At 43.6% G+C, this 25,157-nt stretch overlaps 1 protein-coding gene and 1 long non-coding RNA gene across 3 annotated transcripts in view; one reads left to right on the forward strand and one right to left on the reverse strand.

The window, feature by feature from the left end:
- The window catches only part of LOC134343841 (uncharacterized), an 81,806-nt gene extending 78,194 nt beyond the window's left edge, over positions 1–3,612 (forward strand). Inside the window, exon 3 of the long non-coding RNA XR_010017328.1 lies at positions 1,175–3,612. This is a non-coding gene — a long non-coding RNA (uncharacterized LOC134343841). The remainder of the gene's footprint in view (positions 1–1,174) is intronic.
- The window catches only part of LOC134343838 (unconventional myosin-Vb-like), a 293,220-nt gene that overhangs the window by 37,847 nt on the left and 230,216 nt on the right, over positions 1–25,157 (reverse strand). For both annotated transcript variants that reach the window (XM_063042611.1, XM_063042610.1), the window contains exons 21-27: positions 24,319–24,558; positions 19,658–19,894; positions 16,063–16,156; positions 11,545–11,693; positions 7,311–7,430; positions 1,115–1,243; positions 486–551 (exon numbers count right to left, since the gene is read on the reverse strand). In XM_063042611.1, coding sequence (XP_062898681.1) covers positions 486–551; positions 1,115–1,243; positions 7,311–7,430; positions 11,545–11,693; positions 16,063–16,156; positions 19,658–19,894; positions 24,319–24,558 — 1,035 coding nt within the window. The remainder of the gene's footprint in view (positions 1–485; positions 552–1,114; positions 1,244–7,310; positions 7,431–11,544; positions 11,694–16,062; positions 16,157–19,657; positions 19,895–24,318; positions 24,559–25,157) is intronic.

Raw genomic sequence — 25,157 nt, forward strand, 5'->3', positions numbered from 1 at the left:
TGGGGTCGCTTGTTCATGGACGTCTGTGAAGAGTACGAATTTCAGGTTGTGTATTGTATAATTCTCTGATATAAAAGAAACCTAAATGTACAAAAATAATCTAATGAGATGACCAGACCGAACACAATACTTCAATTGTGGTCGCTCTCTTCTCCCCGTTCTCTCGCACAGAAGGGACAAAAGCCTGAAAGCACATACCACTAGGCTCAAGGATAGATTTAATCCAACTGTTATAAGACTATTAAATAGTTCCCTAGTATAATAAATTGGATTTCTGTCCTCACAATCTATCTCACTGTGATCTTGCCCCTCTTGTACTGCTCTTGCTCTGTAGCTGTTACACTTTATTCTGCATTCTGTTATTGTTTTACCTTGTTCTACCTCAAAGCACTGTGTAATAATCTGATCTGTATAAACAGTTTGCAAGACAAGTTTTTCATGCATTGCAGTCCCTGTGACAAGAATAAACCAATTCCAACACCTACCTTTAAGCTTCCATAGGCCATTTCTGCAGCTTGTTCGTTATCTGGGATGCTGTTGTACGCATTTGCCTTTGTGGAAGGAAAGCAAATTTATTGTCACAGAATGAAAAATAATGCTCAAATCAGAAATAAATAAACTGTCATTATTTCCCTCTGATTTTTCTCCACAGACACTGGATGAGTTTAGGGTAGAGCTCCAAAGTAGAAGGGAATTTTATTTTGTTTTATTTAGAGTTACAGCTTCGAACAGGCCCTCATGGCCTAATAAGCCGCACCACCCAGTAACCCACCGATTTCACCCTAGCCTAATCACAGGACAATTTACAATGACCATTTAACCTACTTACTGGAATGTCTTTGGAATGTGGGAGGGAACTGGAGCACCCGGAGGAAACCAAATGCCCATGGATGGAATGTACAAATTTGCTTACATAGGACGCCGGATTGAAACCTGAACTCCGATGCTTCGAGCTGTAATGGTGTCTCGATTACCACTACGTTACTATGGTGCCTATTTATTCTACCAGGCAACCACTCAATCGTTTAATGCCAGAGAGGGGAAAAGATGTCTGTATCCAAACCGGCCAGCAGGACTGAATACAGTTGGCTGCAGTTTTTAGTGATTACAATACCATCGTTTTGGTTTCCTTTTGCTCCAACTCTGCACGTAATGACTTTCTCTCTTGTTCCAGCTCCCGCACTCGTTTCTGCAGTTTCAGGAACAGAGTCATGTCCATAGCAGCATTCTCCAGACCTGCTTCCTGTGAAGGACACGGCATGAAGTTGATCAAACACAGCTACTTCCACAGTCTACACACAAAGACCTATGATTACATGTACTGACATACAAGAAAATACACTGGATTCCAGATAATTGGATCATCAATTAATCAGGGCAGCCATTTATTTGGAACAAGTCTTAAAAGAAAAAAATCTAATCTAGAAAATAGCTGGGATTCCCTATGTATATTTGAGATATTGTACCTCTTAGTTGGGACAGGAGACTTGTCAAACAGATTCGGATTAGTGTCAGTTGTGTGCACTTGTGTGGCCATTGGCCACTACACCATGTTTAGAGCAAACATTTTTTGAATTGTGTCAGTTGCATATGCTTGTGTTCAAAAAGCAGAAATTTTTGTTACTGATAGTTGGTGAGAAAATAAGCAGTAAGACAATCCAGAACTGTTTACCTCACTGCATTTTCAAGCATTGAGGCTTTGAGATTTCAGAAACAGCCGAGAGTAAAAATGAAATGGTTTCACTGCTTCAACAAGTTAGGCACTACGAAGAATTTGAAGACATCGACAATCATCTTGAATGTTACTATGAAAATAAAGATTTGGAGGATGCAAAGATCTCCAGGCTGCACACAATTATTCCTTGATTAAATTAACTGATAGATAAGAAGATACTTCACAGATTTGCACTGAAACATTATTGGACGGTAATGTAATAATGTTGGTTTAATGTATAGCTATTCTACATTTTTGTCCACGGCATCACAACAGACCCTGTATGGGTCCCATATGTACTCGGTGGCCACTTTAAAAGATACATCTGTCCATCTGTTTGTTATTGCAAATACCTAGTCAGCCAATTCTGTGGCAGCAACTCAATATATAAAATATAAAAGCATGCAGACATGGTCAAGAGGTTCAGCTGCTGTGCGGACCAGACTTCAAAATGAGCAAGAAATGTGATCTAAGTGACTTTGACTGTGAAATGATTGTTGGTGCCAGATGAGGTGATTTGAGTATGTCAGAAACTGCTGATCTCCTGGGATTTTCATGCACAACAGTCTCTAGAGTCACAGAGCATGGTGCAAAAAACAAACAAAAAAAACATCCAGTGAGCAGCAGTTCTGTTTGCCAAGACAATGCGTAAAAGCATGCAGGCACGGTCAACAGATTCAGTTATTAATGTGTGAGGTCAGAAGTGACTGGTTCAAGTTGACACGAAGGCAACGGTAACTCAACCATGTGTTACAACAGTGGTACGCTGAAGACACAACACATTGAACCTCGAAGTGGGTGGGCGACAGCAGCAGAAGACCACAAACATACACTTAGTGGCCACTTTATTAGGTACGGGAGGTTTCTAATAAAGTTGCTCCTGAGGGTATGTCACAGCTTTGCATGAAGAAACCTGTCTGTCCTGTTGGGGGCGATCTTTCATTGATTCTATTCTGTTCATTGGATTTACTGTGAATGCCCGCATACGAATCTCAGGGATGTCTGTGGTGACATATTATGTACTTAGATAATAAATTTATTTTGAACTTTGGATAAAATCTAAAGATTAAACATTATCTTTGTTTGACAATTATACATAGAAACATGTGGTGAAATGTGTCATTTGCATCAATAACCAGCAAAGTCCAAGAATGTGCTGGGGGCAGCTCAAACATGTCACACTGTTTCCAACAGCAATATAACATGTTCACAACTTACGAACACTAAGCAGTATATTTCTGGAACGTGGGACGAAATGGGAGATGGACAGCCAATGTCAGGCGTGCGTAAAAAGAGCTACCTTTCAATCAAGACAGCAACAGAGATTTAAACTGTAGAGCTTTGTGGCAGTTTCTCTGAGTTGGGGAGTGACCAAGCAAGAAGAGGGATTAATTAGAAAAGGCCAATAGAAAGAACACAAGTGCAAGTGGAGCAGCCAGTTATTTTTGAGAGTGCCAGTGTTTAGAGTGGCTTTGGCTCATCAGTCTTAGGCAATATCTGGCTTGGGTGAAATAAAGTAATCAGTAAGTTTCTCTCTTTCTGTTCATATTTGTTCATTCCTCACCTGTTAGGGCATATGGATTAGTGAAAATGGCTCTGGGGTAGTGTTTTGTACTGTGTCTGAGATATAGGAGGTCTCGGAGACCTGATTCTGCTCGAGGCACGCCAAGTTGTAGTTCCTGAGAGAACATATTGAGGAACTGGAGCTGCAGCTCGATGACCTTCGACTCAAACGGGAGAATGAGGTGATAGGCAGGAGCTACAGGGAGGTAGTCACCCCTAGGTTGCAGGAGACAGGACACTGGGTGACTGTCAGGAGAAGGAGGGGAAATGCACAGCCAGTGCAGAGTACACCTGTGGCCGTTCCCCTCAATAATAAATATACAACTTTAGATACAATTGAGGGGGGATGACCTACCACAGGGAGCCATAGTGACCAGGTCTCTGACACTGAGTCTGGTTCTGTGACTCAGGACAACAGAGAGGTAAAGAGGACTGCAGTGTTGTTAGGAGATTCCCCAGTCAGAGGGACATAGACGAGGTCCTGTGGGTGCAATTGAGACACCCAGATGCTATGTTGCCTCCTGGTGCCAGGATCAGGGATGTCTCGGATCAGGTTCATGGCATTTCCATGGCATGGCTGAGGAACTGGTGCAGGGGGCAGAGGTTCAGATTTATGGATCATTGGGATCTCTTCTGGGGAGTACGACCTGTAGAAAAGGGATGGGTTACACCTGAACCCAAGGGGGGCCCAAAATCCCTGTGGGCAGCTTGGCCAGAGTTGTTCAGGAGGGTTTAAACTAATTTGGCAGGGAGATGGGAACCAGGTAGTACTGAGGATGAGCTAGTTGCTTTACAAACAGGTAACATGTAGTGAGACTGTTAGCAAGGAAGAGCTAAAGATCGGGCAAAATTGTAGTCAGCTGGATGAGTTGCAAGGTAAAGAGTGGTCAAAATCGAAAAGGATGAATACAGGACTGAAGGCATTATATTTGAATGCACACAGTACACAGAATAAGGTTGATGAACTTGTAGCACAGTTACATTTTGGCATGTAAGATGTTGTAGGCATAATTAATCATGGCTGAAAGATTATAGCTGGGAGCTTAATGTCCAGGGATACACATTGTACTGAAAGGACAGGAAGGAAAGCAGAGGGGATGGCATTGCTCCCCTGGTAAAAAGTGAAATCATTAGAAAGTAGTGTCATAGGGTCGGAAGGTGTTGATTCAATGTGGATAGAGCTGAGGAAGTGCAAGGGTAAAGAGACCCTAATGGGAATTGTACACAAACCCCCAAACAGTAGTAAGGATGTGGTCTACAAAATACAAATGGAGATAGAAAATGCATGTCGAAAGGGTAATGTTACAATAGTCATGGGGGATTTCAATATGCAAGTATATTGGGAAAATCAGGTTGGTGTTGGATCCTTTGAGGAAGAATTTCGAGAATGCCTATGAAATGGCTTTTTAGAGCAGCTTGTCGTTGTGTCCACTAGGGGATCAGCTATTCTGGATTGGGTGTTGTGTAATGAACCAGAATTGATCGGGGAGCTTAAGGTAAAAGAACCCATAGGGGCCAGCGATCAGACTATGATCGAATTCACCCTGAAATTTGAGAAGGAGAAGCTAAAGTCAGATGTATCAGTATTACAGTGGAGTAAAGAGAATTAGAGGCATGAGAGAGGAGTTGGCCAGTATTGATTGGAAAAGAACACTGGCAGGGATGATGGCAGAGCAGCAATGGCTGGAATTTCTGGAAGCAATTCAGAAGGTACAGGATACATACATCCCAAAGAGGAAGATATATTCTAAAGGCAAGATGACACAACAGAGGCTAACAAGAGAAATCAAAGCCAATATAAAAGCCAAAGAGAGAGCATATAATAGATCAAAAATTAGAGGATTAGGAAGCTTTTAAAAACCAACAGAAGACAACTAAAAATAGTGATTACGAAGGTAAAGATAGAATATGAAACTAAGCTAGCCAATAATATTAAAGAGGATACCAGAAGTTTCTTTGGTACATAAAGTGTAAGAGAGAGGTGAGAGTGGATATCAGATCACTGGAAAACAATGCTGGAGAGGTACTAATGGGGGACAAGGAAATGGCAGATGAACTGACTAAGTATTTTGCATCAAGTCTTCACTGTGGAAGACACTAGCAGTATGGTGGAAGTTCCAGGTGTCAGGTGTCAAGTGTGAGAAGTTACCATTACTAGGGAAAAGGTTCTTGGGAAACTGAAAGGTCTGAAGGTAGATAAGTCACCTGGACCAGATGGTGTACACGCCAAGCTTCTGAAAGAGGTGGCTGAAGAGATTGTGGAGGCATTAGTAATGATCTTTCTAGAATCAATAGATTCTGGAATGGTTCTGGAAGACTGGAAAATTGCAAATGTCACTCCATTCTTCAGGAAGGGAGAGAGGCAGAAGAAAGGGAGTTAGTCTGACCTCCGTGTTTGAGAAGATATTGGAACTGATTGTTAAGGATGTGGTTTTGGGGTACTTGGAGGCACGTAATAAAATAGGCCATAGTCAGCATGATTTCCTCAAGGGAAAATCTTGACTGATGAATCTGTTGGAATTCTTTGAAGAAATAACAAGCGGGATAGACTAGTTGAACCAGTTGATGTTGTGTACTTTGATTTTTAGAAGGCCTTTGACAAGATGCCACACATGAGGCTGCTTAACAAGCTACGAGCCCATGGTATTACAGGAAAGATTCTAGCATGGATACAACAGTGGCTGATTGGCAGGAGACAAAGGTTAATTTGCAGGTTGAGTCAGTGGTGAAGAAGGCAAATGTGATATTAGCATTCATTTCAAGAGGACTAGAATATAAAAGCAAGGATGTAATGTTGCAACTTTATAAAGCACTGGTGAGGCCTCACTTGGAGTCTTGTGAACAATTTTGGGCTCCATATCTGAGAAAGGATTTTCTGAGACTTGAGAGGGTTCAAAGGAGGCTCACGAAAATTATTCCACAATTGAGCGGCTTGTCATACTAAACAGCATTTGATGGTTCTGAGCCTGTTTATACTAGAATTTGGAAGAATGAGGAGTGATCTAATTGAAACCTAATGAATGGTGAAAGGCCTTGATAAAGTAGATGTGGAGAGGATATTTTCTATGGCAGTAGAGTCTAAGACCAGAAGATGCAGCTCAGAATAGTGGGGCATCCTCTTAGAACAGAGATGAGGAGGACTTTAGCCAGAGAGTTGTGAATCTGTGGAATTCATTGCCACAGGCAGCTGTGAAGGCCAAGTCATTGTGTATATTTACGGCAGAGGTTGATAGGTTCTTAACCGGTCAGGACATGAAGGGATACAGGTAGTAAGCAGGAGATTGGAACTGAGAGGGAAAATGGATCAGCCATGATAAAATGGCAGAGCAGACTCAATGGGCCAAATGGCCTAATTCTGCTCCTATATCTTATGGTCTTATAGGAAAACCAGAAAAAACACACGTGGTCACAGGAAGACTATACAACCTCCTTACAAACAGCGTCGGGAATTGAACCCTGTACTTGCTGGAGTTTGGAAGAACGAGGAAGGATCACATTGAAATCTATCAACTGTTGAAAGGACTAGATAGAGTGGACATGGAGAGGTTGTTTCCAATAGTGGGAGAGTCTAGGACCAGAAAGCACAGCCTCATAATAAAGGAACATCCACTTAGAACAGAGATGAGGAGGAATTTCTTTAGCCACAGGATAGTGAATCTGTGGAATTCATTGCCACAGATGGCCAAGTCGTTGTTTTCATTGAGGACCTGTTCTTCGTTATCAGGCTAGACCAGTTGAACGTGTTTATTTGTTAAACAGCTGTGGAGGCCAGTCATTGGGTATACTTAAAGCGGAGGTAGGTTCTTGATGAGTTAGGGTGTCAAAAGCTATGGGAAGAGAACAGGAAAATGGGATCGAAATGAAAATTAAAGCAGCCATGGTTGATTGACGGAGCAGATTCGACGGGCTGAATGGCCTATTTCTGATCCTGGTTGTAAAAAGCAAGCTGTGGTTAGAGATCTCTCACTGTATTAGTCGGTTGGAAGTCTTTGTGTTGCCAAGTTATGAAATTGTAGAATCTGAAATCAGTCACCTCAACCAGCTGCACGGCGTCCTCGGTGTCCCCGATGTCAGACATTGAGATGGAGGGATAGTTGGAATCAGATTCGAGGCTGCTTTGATTGGAAGGGTTTCTCCGGTGGCCTGGCGTTTGCTAAAATAATGTGAGAAAATAATTGAGGAATTAGTGGAACAAGACAGAACAAGGATCCGGGAATTAGTCCTTCATTTACATAATCAGTTATTCTCCCAGGAACAACTCTATCATTTGTATTCACGCTCTGTGCATCTTGGGTCATTATTTAATGAAATGCATCAGTAGTTATTGGGCAGCATGGTAGTACAGCATCTGGAGTAACACGTTACATTACTAACAATCAGGGTTCAATTCCCATGGCTGCCTTTAAGGAATCTGTACGTTCTCCCCACAACCACTCCGGGTTCCTCCCACATTCTATACGGGTTAGGGCTAAAGATGTGGAGAGGGTGCAGAAGAGATTCACTAGGATGAGCCTGGATTAGAGAGGGTGTGCTATAACGAGAGGTTGGACAAACTTGGGTTGTTTTCTCAAGAACAACAGAGGCTGAGGGGAGATCTGAGAGAGCTTTATAAGATTATGAGAGGCATAGACAGCATCTTTTTCTTTTTCCCAGGGTTGAAACATCTGATACCAAAGGACATGTATTTAAAGTGTGGGGGGGGGGGGGTAATTTCAAAGATGTGAGGGGCAAGTTTTTTTACACAGGGAGTGGTGGACTCCTGGGGTGGTGATAGAGGCAGATACATTAGAGACTTTTAAGAGATGTTTAAATGGGCACATGAATGTGAGGTAAGTGGAAGGGTGCGGGCATTGTGTGGGCAAAAGAGATTAGTTTAGTTGGCCCTTTCACTATTGCGTAGGTTCACAAGGTTAATTCCTGGGATGGCGGGACTGTCATATGACGAAAGATTGGAGTAACTGGGCTTGTATACTCTGGAATTTAGAAGGCTGAGAGGGGATCTTATTGAAACATATAAGATTATTAAGGGATTGGACACGCTGCAGGCAGGAAGCATGTTCCCGCTGATGGGTGAGTCCAGAACCAGAGGCCACAGTTTAAGAATTAGGGGTAGGCCATTTAGAAAGGAGTTGAGGAAAAACTTTTTCACCCAGAGAGTGGTGGAATGCTCTGCCCCAGAAGGCTGTGGAGGCCAAGTCTCTGGATGCTTTCAAGAAAGAGATGGATAGAGCTCTTAAAGATAGCTGAATCAAAGGTTATGGGGCTAAGGCAGGAACTGGATACTGATTGTGGATGATCAGCTATGATCACAGTGAATGGCGGTGCTGGTTTGAAGGGCTGAATGGCCTACTCCTGCACCTATTGTCTATTGTCTATTACTAATTTAATTGGTTTGACACAACATTGGGCCAAAGGGCTTGCTCCTTGTGCTGTACTGGTCGATGCTCGATGTTCTTTGGTGACACTTGTGGGCTATCCCCAGCTCATCCTAGACTATGTTGGTTGTTGGTGCAAATGATGTACCTCACTCAATGTTTCAATGTTGCGATGTACAATGTTGCCCCCTCCCATCACTGCTGCCCTCCAGTGTTCACTCAGTGGAAGACAAGCTGGATCAGGACAACAGCCCATGCATCATCAATCTACAGACCAGGGACTGGGGCGATATTTTTTTGGTGACTATGTTTTTCTGTTTCTGTAAGAATATGTGCTGTGTGCTGCTGGCTCTATGTTTTGCCCCCTGGCCCTGGAGGAATGCTGCTTTATTTGGATGTATTCAAGTGTATGGTTGAATGATAATTGAGCTTGAGCTTCAATGTGACAAAGGAAGATAATTTTAGGCAATACACAAATGCCTTCAAGCAGTGTTGAGATGTCACGTTAAACACTGCTGCTGACAAAGGAATTGTGCTGAGCAGTAACGAAGATTACCTTTCTTTGTCATGTGTACTTGGAAACGTACGGTGAAATGTGTTGTTTTGTGTCAAATCAGATCAGTGGGGATATGCTGGGTTGAATCTATTTGGTAGAAGACATGGACGGTTCTCAGCCCGGCTGCGACAGGGGCTAGCAGTCCCATCCCATTAAAAACCCAGAGCTGCAGAAGCTCCAGAGACGACTTCCTGGGAGAGGAAGGATCTTCGACAATGGGCTACACCTGGGGATAACTTGGGGGACTGGCTCAGGTCAGAGGAATCGGGAGAGCTGTTGTCAAGAGCCGATGCCCCAGAAGGGGTGATGGGCTTAAGAAAGTTGTGTCCTGCACTCCTAAAGACCAACAAATCATGGAAAGGATAAAATGCTAGAGGAACTCAGCAGATCAGACAGCATCCATGAGAAATGAAAAGCCTTGACCTGATATATATATTTATTTAGAGAAACAGTGAAGAACAGGCCCTTGTGGCCCACCGAGCTGCACCACCCAGCAACCCGTCAATTTAACCCTAGTCTCATTACAATGAGCAATTAACTTACTAACGGTTACGTCTTTGGACTGTGGGAGGAAACCGGAGCACCCGGAGGAAACCCATGCACTCAGGGAGAATATACAAACTTTCTAACAGAGGACACCGGAATTGAACTCTGAATTCTGATGCCCTGAGCTATAACAGCGTTGCTGTAACTGCGGCACTACCACCACCCCTACCCCCCACTCCAGAAAACACAAAATGCTGTGGGATCTCAGCAGGTCAGGCATGCTCTCCAGAACTGCTGTCCATCTTGATCCACATCTGTGGCTCTCCGAGATAGAACAGAGACAAAAGACGCCTCAGTTCTGTGCCCTTGTCAGTGTTGGATTACAGTGTAAAATTGCTTTTTTGTTTTGTTTTTGCAGTTTAACTTTTCCAATGCCAGCTTGTATTTTATATAAAATCACCAACATACAGTATAGCTGAATCTGTATCTTTCTAGAAGCTTCTCTGCAGCAGGTGTCACACCACTGAACCTGCTATTTAACAGACTATTCTTATCACTGGAACGTCTTGTTTTCAGATCACAGAACATTACAGCACAGTGCAGGCCTTTTGGCCCACAATGCTGTGCCGACCTTTTCGAACATAAACGTAGAAATCTACAGCCCGTTACAGGCCCAGGACTTGGACAAATTGTTAGAACGGGCAAAAAAGTGGCAGATGGAATACAGTGTTGGGAGATGTATGATAATGCATTTTGGTAAAAAGGAACAATAGTGCAGACTATTATTTAAATGGGGAGAAGGTTCAAACATTAGAGGTGCAGAGGGACTTGGGAGGTTTCGTACCAAATTGAGTCTCTGGTAAGTAGAAGGCAAATGCAATGTTGGCATTTATTTCAAGGGGAATAGAATATAAAAACAAGGAGATAATGCTGAGCCTTTATAAGACACTAGTCAGGCTGCACTTGGAGTATTGTCAACAGTTTTGGGCCCCATATCTCAGAAAGGATGTGTTGTCATTGGAGAGAGTCCAGAGGAGGTTCATGAGGATGATTCTGGGAATTGAGGGGTTAATATAGGAGAAGCCTTTGGCAGCTTTGGGCCTGTATTCACTGGAATTTAGAAGAATGCTGGGGGGATCTCATTGAAACCTACCAAATGTTGAAAGGGCTAGATAGGGTGGATGTGGAGAGGGTGTTTCCTCTGGTGGGGGTATCCAGAACTAGAGGGCACAGCCTCAGGATTGAGAGGTGACCCTTTAGAACAGAGGTAATGTGGATTTTTTTTAAGTCAGAGAGTAGTAAATCTGTACAATGCTCAGCCACGGACTGTGGTGGAGGCCAAGCCTGTGCGTATATTTAAGGTGGAAGTTGATCGTTTCCTGATCGGTCAGGGCATCAAGGGATATGGCGAGAAGGCAGGTGTACGGGGTTGAGTGGGATCCAGGATCACCATGATGGAATGGGGGAGCAGACTCAATGGGCCGAATGGCCTAATTGTGCTCCCGTGCCTCATGGTCTTATGTCTAAATGACCGGGAGAGAAATTGAAACTATTCCTCTACTTCAGTAAGTTAGGAGTACAAAGAATTTGAAAGTATTGGCAATCATTTTCAATGTTACGATGAAAATAAAGATTTGGAGGATGCAATCATCCATAAGATTGTATGAAGGCAATCCAGTTTCTTCACTTCAGCTAATTGGGGCAGCCACTTAACTGGACCAAAATGTACTGGTCTTGATGTGTCCCAAAGAAATGGAATCCATTGTTAACCAGAAGTATTCAGATGTAAATGTAGGCTTTTTAAACTACAGTACTTGTTTGTATTAGTCTGTAAAAGTTTATAGAAACACCTTAACGAACGTCATCTCCTCCTGCAGATTGTCATAGCGCTGCTCCAGACGGGAATACTCCTTCAGGAGGTTTTGATAGCGAGATCGTTCTTCGTCTATCTCCTTCCTTGACTGTGCATTTTCCTTTGCTATCTTCTCTGAGAATTTTTCTGTAGACACAGTGCAATCCTGTTATAGGCGGCGGCTTGGGGCAGAAAAGAATGTGCCTAATCAGATTCCCAATTTTCCTGTGATTCACATTTTAAAGAAATGCTTCAATTGCACCTCATTAGGGAGAGGAAGTGACCCCTGGGAGCCTGTTTGGATCTGCTCTGCCATTCCACTTGCAAAAGGCATAGACAAAAGATGCACAATAGAGGTGGCACTATGGAGCATCAAACACGTTAGAATTCTGCAGTAGAAGGAACTTGTAACATAAACAAAGTAATTTTTACTATTACCCATGGAGGTGAGGGGTGCAGAAATGTTTTAAAGAGAAAGTTCTACATCAGTTAGGACATTATGGGCAAAGGATGAATATTCTGTGATTGCAGTCACCTGCAAAACGTGTGATCTCCCCTCAGCGGCCATTTTATTAGCTACACGTGTACACCTGCTCATTACTGCAAATATCTCATCAGGCAATCATGTGGCAGCAATTCAATGTATCACTCAGTGACCACTTTATTAGTTACCTCCCGTACTTAATAAAGTGCCCACAGAGTGGATGTTTGTGGTCTTCTGCTGCTGTAGTCCACCCACTTCAAGTTTCACTGAGTTATGTGTTCAGAGATGCTCTTCTGCACACCACTGTTGTAACGTGTGATTATTTGAGCTACTGTCACCTGGAACCACTCTGGCTATTCTCCTCACACCTCTCTGAATAACAAAGCATTTTTACCCACAGAACTGCCACTCATTGGATATCTCTTTTGCTTTTCGCACTGTTCTCTGTAAACTCCTCTAGAGACTGCTGTCTGTGAAAATTCCAGGAGATCCTCAGTTGTTGAGATACTCAGACCTTACCATCTGACACCAGTAATCATTCTATGGTCAAAATCACTTAGATCACATTTCTTCCCCATTCTGATATTTGGTCTGAACAACAATTGAGCCTCTTGACCACTTCTGCATTGAGTTGCTGCCACATGATTGGCTGATTAGATATTTGCATTCATAAGACACAAGGGCAGAATGAGGCCATTTGGCCCATCGAATCTGCTCTGCCATTCAATCACGGCTGATCCTTTTTTTACCCTTCCTCAGCCCCACTTCCCAGTCTTCTCCCCCATAACCTTTGATGCCATCTCCAATCAAGAACTTAACAAGCTCTGCCTTAAATGTGCCCAATGACCTGGTCTCCACAGCTGCCTGTGGTAACAAATTCCACAAATTCACCACCCTCAGGCCAAAGAAATTTCTCCGCATCTCTGTTTTAAATGTACATCCTCTATCCTGAGGTTGTGCCCTCTTGTCCTAGGCTTTCCCACCAGCAGGAAGCATCGTTTCCCCATCTACTCAGTCTAGGCCCTTCAACATTCAAAAGGTTTCAATGAGGTCCCCCCTCATCCTTCTAAATTCCAGCGAGTACAGACCTAGAGCCATCAAATGTCCTTGGTATGATAACTCTTTCATTCCCGGAATCATCCTTGTGAACCTCCTCTGGACCCTCTCCAATGCCAGCACATCTTTTCTGAGATGAGGGGCCAAAACTGTTCACAATACTCAAGGTGAGGCTTCAGCAGTGCCTTATAAAGCCTCAGCATCACATTCTTGCTCTTGTATAGACCTTTTGAAATGAATGTTAACATTGCATTTGCCTTCCTCACCACCGACACAACCTGCAAGTTAACCTTTAGAGTGTTCTGCACAAGGACTCCCATATCCCTTTGCATCTCAAACTTTTGGATTTTCTCCTGTAACAGTGCAACAAGGTCATCCGCCTTACTTCCTATACTCTATGCGTTAGGATAAAATACTTTGCGTACTGTATTTGCTACCCTTTTTTGATTCTGCATCCCTAATGCATTGACACCCTGCAAGCTGCAATTTTGTCCTATCACCTGCCTACTCTTCCTGACAGTCCAACTGCACGCTATCTTTGCTTTTTTTGCTATCTGTCCTATCCTGAGTCTCTTCACTCTGGTTCCCACCCCACTGCCTAATTAATTTAAACCCTCCCCAACAGCTCGAAAAAACCTGCCCATGAGAATATTGGTCCTCCTCGGGTTCAGGTGCAACCCATCACTCTTGAACAGGTCATATCTCCCCCAGAAGAGATCCCAGTGATTTAAGAACCTGAAGCCCTGCCCCCTGCACCAGCTTCTCAGCCACACATTAATCTGCCAAACCATCCTGTTTCTACCCTCACTGGCTACCCGGGAGGTCCTTCTTCGCAACTTTCTACCTAGCTCTCTAAATTCTCTTTTCAGGACCTTTTTGCTTTACCTTCCTATGTCATTGGTACCGATATGTACCAAGACATCTGGCTGTTCTCCCTCCCTCTCCAAAATGCTGTCCACGTGCTCCCAGACATCCCTGACCCTGGCACCTGGGAGGCAACATACCATTCAGGTGTCCTGTTCACATCCACAGAACCTTCTGTCTGTTCCCCTGACTATTGGGTCCCCTCTCACTACTACTCCCCTCTTCTCCCTCTTTCGCTTCTGCCAATAAAGTGGCCATGTGTGTGTGTGCGTGTGTGTGTGTGCACGCGCGCACTCCTGCCTTACCTGACATTGCATTTAATTAATAATGATTTCTTACTGTAGTTTGTTAACAAACCAAGAACATGAAGAATGTAAAGTCATATGATTTATTAAATCCCTCTGTTCAACTATACTAGAAACTCCAACCTCCATTTGCAAATAATTCGAGGATATTATTGTCGAAAGAATTAATTCTTTTGCTAAAGTTCAAAGTAAATTGATTATCAAAGTAAATATATGTCACCATATACAATCCTGAGATTCATTTTCTCGCGGGCATACTCAATAAATCCATACCTGAATAATAACCAAAACAGAATCAATGAAAGATCGTCCAACTTGGACCACCAATAAATAAGCAATATTGAGAGCATGAGATGAAGAGTCCTTCAAAGTGTGTCCATTGGTTGTGGGGACAGTTCAGTGTTGGGACAAGTGAAGTTGAGTGAAGTTGTGCTTTGAAGTTTGAAAAGACACAAACCAGATTAAACATGTTGATGTGTATGTAAAACATGGCAGCCATAAAATGATCAGAATTCCTGTTGTTTGCGATAAAATGATCATGTTAGTTTCATCTCTTGACCAAGATTTCTTTGTTATGTCATTTGGGTAACTGTTTACAGATCCCTCGCTATTATCTAGTAATTCACTCTAGTTTACATCCTTTATTAGTTAGCTGTGTTTTGCTGTGATAATAGAGGCGTACAGTACAGAAAATGGATTTCTGTGCTGAATGGCATGATCTCGAATTCCATTTATGTATTTTCAAACAGATGATTTGCCATAACTCAAGGAAAAGTTTTATATTAATGTTAAATAATAATGTTTTGTATTAATGATTTCAAATTTTATAATAAGGAAAATATTTGGTGGGGTAGAGGTACATTTCCACTGAGGGAGGTGTAGGGTGCTCCTTCCCCCCACTAGCCTGCAGGTCACCCTTGGGTGAGGTGTAGCACCTGCTTAGCCCCCTCCCCCCACTGCCCCCCACCCCCCGATCAGGGTCCCGTGAAGCCATGGGAGCAGGGGGTGGATGGTCATAGGAACAGCTGGTGAATATCACAAGTCCTGGTTATGTGACCATTGACGCCAGGCAGACAATCACTGAAGAGTATTGATAATGGCTGGGGGTCACCCATCAAAGACCACGATCACCCACGTCATATGACATGGCACATAATGATGGTGATGATCGAGGAGGAAATGTTATCTTGTTTCTGTGAGTGAATTTGTCACTGTGGTTTTAGTAAATCCTAGTCCTGTAATTTGATTTATTTTTATTTACTTAAGACTCACAAATTTCTACAGGTGTACCATGGAGAGCATTCTAACTGGTTGCATCACCTTCTGGCACGGAGGGGCCACGGCACAGGATCAGAAAAAGCTGCAGAAAGTTGTCAACTCAGCCAGCTCCATCGCGGGTACTAGCCTCCACAGCACCAAGGACACCTTCAATAGGTGATGGCTCAAAAAGGCAGCAACCATCATGAAGGACCCCCACAACTCAGGACATGCCCTCTTCTTAACAGAAGAACTTGGTGCCAGCACGCTGCTTCATCTGCTGAGGTACAGGAGCATCAGGACTGGGACTGCCAGACTGGGTAACGGCTTGGAGGCTAACGTATACCCTGCCACCACTGAGGTCTCATCACTAGAACATCAAGCTGTTTACTGTTTACCTGTGCTAACTTATTATATGTTATTAACTTATTTGTGGTAATATCTTGCTGTGTGTGATGTATGGTTTGTTGGTGCATCGTAGTCCTGAGGAGCACGGTTTCATTTGGATTTATATACATACAGACAACAATAAACTTGAACTTGATCTCACCTGCTGCGTCCTTGGATTCGCTCATGATGCGTTGGTTCAGTTCCTCCTTTTCATGTTTCAGAAGTGTGTTCTCCTGTTCCAGTTCCAGCACACGCTGTCGAGACAAAAAGCAAAGGTAACGTGTCAGCAATTCATCAGCCTCTTGTTCCCCGAGAGCGTCGTTTTGTGCTGTGCCTCTGTTCACAACCACCAATTCGCACATCTCAATAGTTCAAAGTATATTTATTCTCAAAGTACGTCTATCTCACCATATAAAACCATGAGATCCATTTTCTTGTAGGCATTCAGAATAAATACAAAGAAACACAATAGAATCAATGAAAAAAACTGCACACAACAAAGAAGGACAAACCAATGTTCAAAAGACAACAAACTGTGCAAATACAAAAAAGAAGAAACAAAATAATAAATAAATAATAACTTATTGTGTCAATCTGCCTGTGTCACTTTCCATGACATCCTAGCAACACACATCAAAGTTGCTGGTGAACGCAGCAGGCCAGGCAGCATCTCTAGGAAGAGGTACAGTCGACGTTTCAGGCCGAGACCCTTTGTCAGGACTAACTGAAGGAAGAGTTAGTAAGAGATTCTCTATCATCTTCCGCCTTAAATATACCCAAATCTCTTACTAACTCTTCCTTCAGTTAGTCCTGACGAAGGGTCTCGGCCTGAAACGTCGACTGTACCTCTTCCTAGAGATGCTGCCTGGCCTGCTGCGTTCACCAGCAACTTTGATGTGTGTTGCTTGAATTTCCAGCATCTGCAGAATTCCTGTTGTTTCCATGACATCCTAATTGGTTTGGCATGGTCTCTGCTCCACATGTGACCGCAGGAAACTACAGAGAGTTGTGGACACAGCTCAGAGCATCACAGGAGCCAGCCTCCCTTCCACGGACTCTGTTTACACTTCTCACTGCCCCACCATAATCAAAGATACTACCCACATCCTCTCTCCCATATGCAGAAGATACCATCAGGTTGGGAACCCTTGTCCTACCTGAATGTACCGTATTGATGATTTGATCCGTATGAACAGTCTGCAAGTCAAGCTTTTCATTGGATCTTGGTACATGTGACAATAACAAACCAAACCCAATTAAATGGTTTCCTAGTATGATAAGAGGGACTCTTAGCCTCACAGTCTACCTCGTTATGATCTTGCACCTTATTGTCTACCCACGCTGCACTTTCTCTGTAGCTGTTGCACCTTATTCTGCATTCTGTTATTGTTTTACCTTGTTCTACCTCAATGCATTGTGTAATGGTTTGATCCATACAAACAGTATGCAAGACAACCTTTTAACTTGGAACGTGTGACAATAATAAGACCATAAGAAATAGGAGCAGAATTACACCATTTGGCCATTGAGTTTGTTCCATCATTTCATCATGGCTGATCCAATTTTCCTCTCAGCTTCAATCTCCTATCTTCTCCTCATAACCTTTCACGCCCTGACTTATCAAGAACCTATCATCTTCCGCCTTAAATGTACCCAATGACTTGCCTTCTACGGCCACCTGTGGCAATGAATTCCACAGATTCACCACCCTCTGACTAAAGAAATTCCTCCTTATCTCTGTCCTAAATGGACGTCCTTCTCTTCTCAGGCTGTGCCCTCTGGTCTTAGACTCCCCCAGTGTTGGAAACATCCTGTCCACATCCACTCTTTTGAGGCTTTTCAACATTCAATAGATCCCCTCTCATTTTCCTAAATTCCAGCGAGTACAGGCCCAGAGCATCAAATGCTTCTCATATGAAGCCTTTCATTGCCAGAATAATTTTTGTGACTCTCCTTTGAACCCTCTCCATTGTCAGCCTACCCTTTCTTAGATAAGGCTGCATGCGCCGGTCGTGCGTGCTGCCTGTTACAGCCGTTCCGACTAGTTTTCTTACTTTTTTAACTTAAGTTATTTGTTGCATCTTTTTTTCACGGTAACACGTCAAAGCTGCACCCTCTCTAACATGCTGGTGGAGAGAGTTTTATTTGGGTTTTTAGCATTGGAAATAGTTACATTCGGACGCGTCTCATTAGCGGGGCAGAAGCATGGTCGCATTGTTTATTCCAGGGACCAGCTGCTTGCGCGAATGCCGGCTGGTTTAGTGAACAGAGTGGCAGACACCCCTGCTGAAATCTGGAGGAAAACACACAGAGGATGCAGAGGGGGATCAAAAAGGCGAGGGAAGAGGACCGGGTCGAGACAACAGAGACTTATGGAGAAGAGGAGTTATAAGCCGTGTCGCCCCCTCTCATTATGGGCAATGTGAGATTGCTGGGTAATAAAATGGATGAGTTGACGGCGCTAGCCAGGAGTCAGAGAACATTTCGGAAGTGCAATGTTATGTGTTTTACTGAAACGTGGCTGCACGTGGACATACCCGACCAAAACATTTCCATAATGGGCTTCCAGACCATTCGGGTTGACCAGAAGTGCACTGAGAGTGGTAAGCGTAAAGGAGGGGGGTTTACTGTGCTGGTTGTTGTGTACATCCTTCCCTCTGCCAACCCGACGTCGGCGTGTAACATCATTTACACCGTTGGGCACAGGAATACATTCAGCCAGAGACTCATTCCACCGGGATGCAGCACTGAGCGTCATGGGAAGTCATTCCTGCCTGTGGTCATCAAACTTTGCAGCTCCTCCCTTGGAGGGTCAGACACTCTGGGCCAAAGGGCTGGTCCTGGACTTATTTCCGTCTGGCATGGTTTACATATTATTATTTGATTGTTTGTGGTTTTGTATTGCTATGTTTGTACTCTGTTCTTGGTTGGTGCAACTATAATGAAACCTAATTTCCCTCGGGATCAATAAAGTATGTCTATCTATCTAAAACTGCTCACAATCTTCCAAGTGAGGCCTCACCAATTCTTTATGAAGCCTCAACAATACATCCTTGCTTTTACATCCTAGACCTCTTGAAATGAATGTTAATGTTGCATTTGTTTTCCTCATCACCAACTGAATTTCACAGATAAAGCGAGTAAAATTATAGATTTTTTTTTCCCAGCATAGAATGAATATACTTATAAAGAATTGCTTTGAAGTGGTCAGTAAGCATTTTCTGTCATTACTTGTTTGTTTAGCGATACAGTGTGGAACAGGCCCTTCCAGCTCAATGAGCTGTACTGCCCGGGACCCACCAAAACTGCCTCAGAATACGGGGGGTCCTTTTAGAACAGAGATAGGAGCAATTTCTTTAGCCAGTGAGTGGTGAATCTGTGGCATTCTTTGCCACAGGCAGCTGTAGAGGCAAAGTCATTGGGTGTATTTAAAGCAGAGGCTGACAGGTTCTTGATTTGTCAGGGCATGAAGGGATACGGGGAGAAGGCAGGAGACTGGGACTGAGAAGGAGACTGGATCAGTCATGATAAAATGATGGAGCAGACTCGATGGGCTTAAGATTTAACCCTACAGGACAATTAACAATGACCAATTAACCTACATCTTTGGACTGTGGGAGGAAACCCACGCACTCATGGGGAGAACATACAAATTTCTTACAGACAACGTCGGAATTGAACTCTAAACTCTGACACCCCAAGCTATAGTAGCGTCGTGCTAACTTGGTTGATGTTGACTCATGTTGTTCAGTTACCTGTTGAAGATCTGCTTTTTCTCTTGCAGAAGAATCCTCCAAGATTTTGTGTTCTTTCTGTGACTTCTCAAGCTCCTTATGGAGTTCGTCAATCTCCTCCTGTAAACTGGTTGCTCTGTTCTCCTGGCCCTGCTGTTCCCGGCATCGCTCCAACTCCTTCTGGAGTTTATCAATTTCGGTCGCCTGTGCTGTGTTCACTGCCATTATCTGCTCGGTTAGTGCCTTGTACTCCTTGTTCTGTGGAATGGATCACAAACATGGGTTAGGCGTTGCCTGGATTGGAGAATACATTGAAAAACTTTAAGATTAACTTTATTTGTCACATGGATGTTGACATACGTCATTCTGCATCATTTCAAATCTTGGGAAATCTGCTAGGCAGTCTGCAAGTGTTGCTTCTGGTGTCAACACAGCATTCCCACATCTTACTAACCCTAATCAAATTAAACCCGGGCACCTGCAGGAATCGCGCGCGGTCACGGGGAGAATGTACAAGCTCCTTATAGACTGCAGTCAGAATTGAACCCCGGTCTTATTATGTGATTGTGATCTTGTGTGTGCTTACAGTATGTGACTGTTGGTAAATGTGTCTTTGCACCTTGACCCTTAGTGACGCTGTCTTGTTTGGCTGTATTCATATATGGTTAAATACCAATTACACTTGAATTGAATTGAATTACAACTGGCTCTGAAATCTCACACAGTGCCACCCATATAGGGAATGAGAAATTTACTGCATGAGGAAAGGTTGAGTGAGCTAGGGAGTGATAGAAGATAGGAGACAACTTGACAGAGGAGGATACGTTTAGCAGAGGCATTGGCAGAGTGGACAACCGTTACCTTTTTTCCCCAGAGTGTGGGTTGGATGTCAGAGACAGGCTTTTCACACAGAGAGTGGTGGGTGCCTGGAATGCACTGCCTGGGGTGGTGGTACAGGCAGATACATTAGATACTTTAAGATACGTTTAGATGAATAAAATAACATGGAGATTTATGGGCCGTGTAGGAGGAAAAGTTTAGATTGATGGTGGAGTAGGTTTATATAAGTCTGCACACCATCATGGGCCGAAGAGCCCATTCTGTGCTATATTGTTAAGACCATCAGACATAGGAGCACAGTTAGGCCATTTGGCCCATTGAGTTTGCTCTGCCATTTCATCATGGCTGATTTATTAACCTTTCAACCCCATTCTCCTGCCTTTGACACCTTTACTAATCAAGAAATTACCAACCTCCATTTTAAATATACCCTATGATTTGGTCTCCGCAGCCACCTGTGCCACTGAATTCCACAGATTCACCACCCTCTGGCTAAAGAAATTACTCTTCAATCTCCATTCTAAAGGGATGTCCCTCTATTCTGAGGCTGTGCCCTCCAGTCCTAGACTGCCCCTCTGTAGGAAACGTCCTCTCCATGTCCACTCTGTCGTGGCCTGGGGTTCCTAATCAGGGATCCACAAAGCCCTTGCTTAGTGGTGTAGGTCAATGGCATAAAAAATTGAGAACTCAGCCAGGGTTACAGGGCAATAGAGGCATGGTGCAGTTAAAACAGAAAGCAACAAATACTGGACTGAAAGTGTTATATTTGAATGCACTCAGCATAAGAAATAAAATGGACGATCTTGAAATTCAGCAACAGATTGGCAAGTATGACATTGTGGCCGTCTCTGAAACTTGGCTAAAGGATGGCTGCCATTGAGAGCCAAACATCCAAGGATATATGGTGTATCAGAAAGATAGGTTAGTAGGCAGAGGGGGTGGTGTGGCCCTGTGTATGCGAAATAATATTAAATCATTAGAAAGGGATGACATAGGATTGGAAGGTGTAGAGTCTCTACGGGTTGAGTTAAGAAATGGCAAGGGTAAAAGGCCCCTAATGGCAGTTGTATACAGGCCTCCAAACAGCAGCCAGGATGTGGATTACAAATTACAACAGGAGATAGAAAAGGCGTGTCAGAAGAGCAATGTCATGATAATCATTGTGGATTTTAACATGAAAGTGGATTGGGAAAACCAGGCCAGTACTGGACCTCAAGAGAGAGAATTTGAAGAATGCCTAAGGGATGGCTTTTTAGAACAGCTTGTTGTCGAGCCACCTAGAGGATCGGCTGTGCCGGATTGAGTGTTGTGCAATGATCCAGAAGTGATAAGAAAACTTAAGGTTGAAGAACCCTTAGGGAACAGTGATCACAATATGATCAAGTTCACTTTGAAATTTGAGAAGGAGAAACTAAAATCCAATGTGTCAATATTTCAGTGGACTAAAGGAAATTACAATAGCATGAGAGGGGAACTGGCCAAGGTTGGTTGGAAAGGGACACTAGCAGGAAGGACAGCAGAGCAGCAATGGCTGGAGTTTCTGCAAAAAATGAGAGAAGTGCGAAACAGATATATTCCAAATAAGAAGACAGTTTCGAATGGAAGAACAACACTACCGTGGCTGACAAGTGAAGTCAGAGCCAAAGTAACAGCAAAAGAGAGGGCATACAAGGAAGCCAAAGCTAGCAGGAAGATAGAGGATTGGGAAGCTTTTAAAACCTTGCAGAAGGAAACTAAGAAGGCCATTTGGAAGAAAAAGATGAATTATGAAAGGAAGCTGGCGACCAATTTCAAAGAAGATACTAAAAGCTTTTTTTAAGTATCTAAAGGGTAAAGGAGGGTTGAGGGTAGATATAGGACCAATAGAAAATGACGCTGGAGATATTGTAATGAGAGACGCAGAGATGGCAGAGGAACTGAATGCATATTTTGCATCAGTCTTCACAGTGGAAGACATCTGCAGTATACTGGACATTCAAGAGTGTCAGGGAAGTGAAGTATGTGCAGTGAAAATTACGACTGAGAAGGTGCTGAGGGTGGATAAATCTCCTAGACCTGATGGAATGCACCCTCGGGGTCTGAAGGAAGTAGCTGGAGAGATTACGGAGGTATTAACAATGATCTTTCAAGAATTGATAGATTCTGGCATTGTACCAGATGACAGAAAAATTGGAAATGTTACTCCGCTATTTAAGAAGGGTGGGAGGCAGCATAAAGGAAACTATAGACTGTTTGCTTGACATCAGTGGTTGGGAAGTTGCTGGAATTGATTGTTAGGGATGAAACTACGGAGTACCTGCAGGCACATGACAAGATAGGCCAAAGCCAGCATGGTTTCCTGAAAGAAAAATCCTGCCCGACAAACCTACTGCAATTTTTTGAGGAAATTACAAGCAGGGTAGACAAAGGAGATGCAGTAGATGTGGTGTACTTGGATTTTCAGGAGGCCTTTGACAAGGTGCCACACATGAGGCTGCTTAGCAAGGTAAGAGCCCATGGAATTACAGGGAAGTTACTAGCATGGGTGGAGCATTGGCTGATCGGCAGAAAACAGAGACTGGGTATAAAGGGATCCTATTCTGGCTGGCTGCCGGTTACTGGTGGAGTTCCACAGGGGTCGGTGTTGGGACCGCTGCTTTTTACAATGTATTTCAATGATTTGGACTATGGGATTAATGGGTTTGTGGCTAAATTTGCTGATGATACAATGATAGGTGGAGGAGCGGATAGTGTTGAAGAAACAGAGAGCCTGCAGAGAGACTTAGATAGTTTAGGGGAATGGGCAAAGAAGTGGCAAATGAAATACAGTGTTGGAAAGTGTATGGTCATGCACTTTGGTGGAAGAAATAAATAGGCAGACTATCATTTAGATGGGTAGAGAATTCAAAATGCAGAGATACAAAGGAACTTGGGAGTCCTTGGGCAGGATACCCTAAAGGTTAACCTCCAGGTTGAGTTGGTGGTTGAGAAGGCAAATGCAATGCTGGCATTCGTTTCTAGAGGTATAGAATATAAGAGATGTGATGCTGAGGCTCTATAAGGCACTTGTGAGACCACACTTGGAGTATTGTGTGTAGTTCTGGGCTCCTTATATTGGAAACGATATAGTGACATTGTCCTGACGAAGGGTCTCGGCCCGAAACGTAGACTGTACCTCTTCCTAGAGATGCTGTCTGATCTGCTGCGTTCACCAGCAACTTTGATGTGTGTTACTGACATTGGAGGGGGTTCAGAGAAGATTCACGAGAATGATTTCAGGAATGTAAGGGTTACTGTATGAGGAATGTCTGGCAACTCTTGTGCTGTATTCCCTGGAGTTCAGGAGAATGAGGGGAGATCTCATAGAAACATTCCAAATGTTAAAAGGCCTGAACAGATTAGATATGGCAAAGTTATTTCCCATGGTAGGCGATTCTAGAACAAGAGGACACGACTTCAGGGTTGAAGGATGTCCATTTAGAACAGAGATGTGGAGAAATTACTTTAGTCAGAGGGTGGTAAATCTGTGGAATTTGTTGCCACGAGTGGCTGTGGAGGCCAAGTCATTGGGTGTATTTAAGGCAGAGATAGATAGGTTCTTGATTAGCCAGGGCATCAAAGGGTATGGGGAGAAGGCAGGGGAGTGGGGATGACTGGAAGAATTGGATCAGCTCATGATTGAATGGCGGAGCAGACTCAATGGGCTGAATGGCCTATATCTGCTCCTATATCTTATAGTCTTATGATCTAGGCCTTTTAATATTCGATAGGTTTCGATGAGACCCTCCTCATTCTTGTAAACTCCAGCGAGTACAGACCTAGAGCTACCAAATGTGTTCTTTCCATACTGAAAGCTCTCTCACCTGATCATCCACTTTCCGTTGAAGTTGAACAACTTTGTTCTCCATGCCGCTGGTGAGCTTCTTGTAGTGTTCCACCGATCGCGCTTCAATGCGCAACACCTTCAGCTCGCGACGTGCCTTCATCCGTCTGTAACAACACTGCAGGTAAACGACTGCATTGCGAATCCTGCGGAATCGCTTGCGAGTCATCCAACCCCTCACGTTCTTCTGAATGACGGTAGCTTTGTGCTGGAATAGTAACTGTGGGAAGAGCAAAGTGCAGGAGCTACATCAGAGACACCGGGGAAATGGGCAGGAAAATTACACAGATTCATACACAACCAGTCCACAGAGACACCGGGGAAATGGGCAGGAAAATTACACAGATTCATACACAACCAGTCCACAGAGACACCGGGGAAATGGGCAGGAAAATTACACAGATTCATACACAACCAGTCCACAGAGACACCGGGGAAATGGGCAGGAAAATTACACAGATTCATACACAACCAGTCCACAGAGACACCGGGGAAATGGGCAGGAAAATTACACAGATTCATACACAACCAGTCCACAGAGACACCGGGGAAATGGGCAGGAAAATTACACAGATTCATACACAACCAGTCCACAGAGACACCGGGGAAATGGGCAGGAAAATTACACAGATTCATACACAACCAGTCCACAGAGACACCGGGGAAATGGGCAGGAAAATTACACAGATTCATACACAACCAGTCCACAGAGACACCGGGGAAATGGGCAGGAAAATTACACAGATTCATACACAACCAGTCCACAGAGACACCGGGGAAATGGGCAGGAAAATTACACAGATTCATACACAACCAGTC

The sequence above is a fragment of the Mobula hypostoma genome, chromosome 3 (genome assembly GCF_963921235.1).
Source record: "Mobula hypostoma chromosome 3, sMobHyp1.1, whole genome shotgun sequence".
In the NCBI taxonomy this organism is placed as follows: Eukaryota; Metazoa; Chordata; class Chondrichthyes; order Myliobatiformes; family Myliobatidae; genus Mobula; species Mobula hypostoma.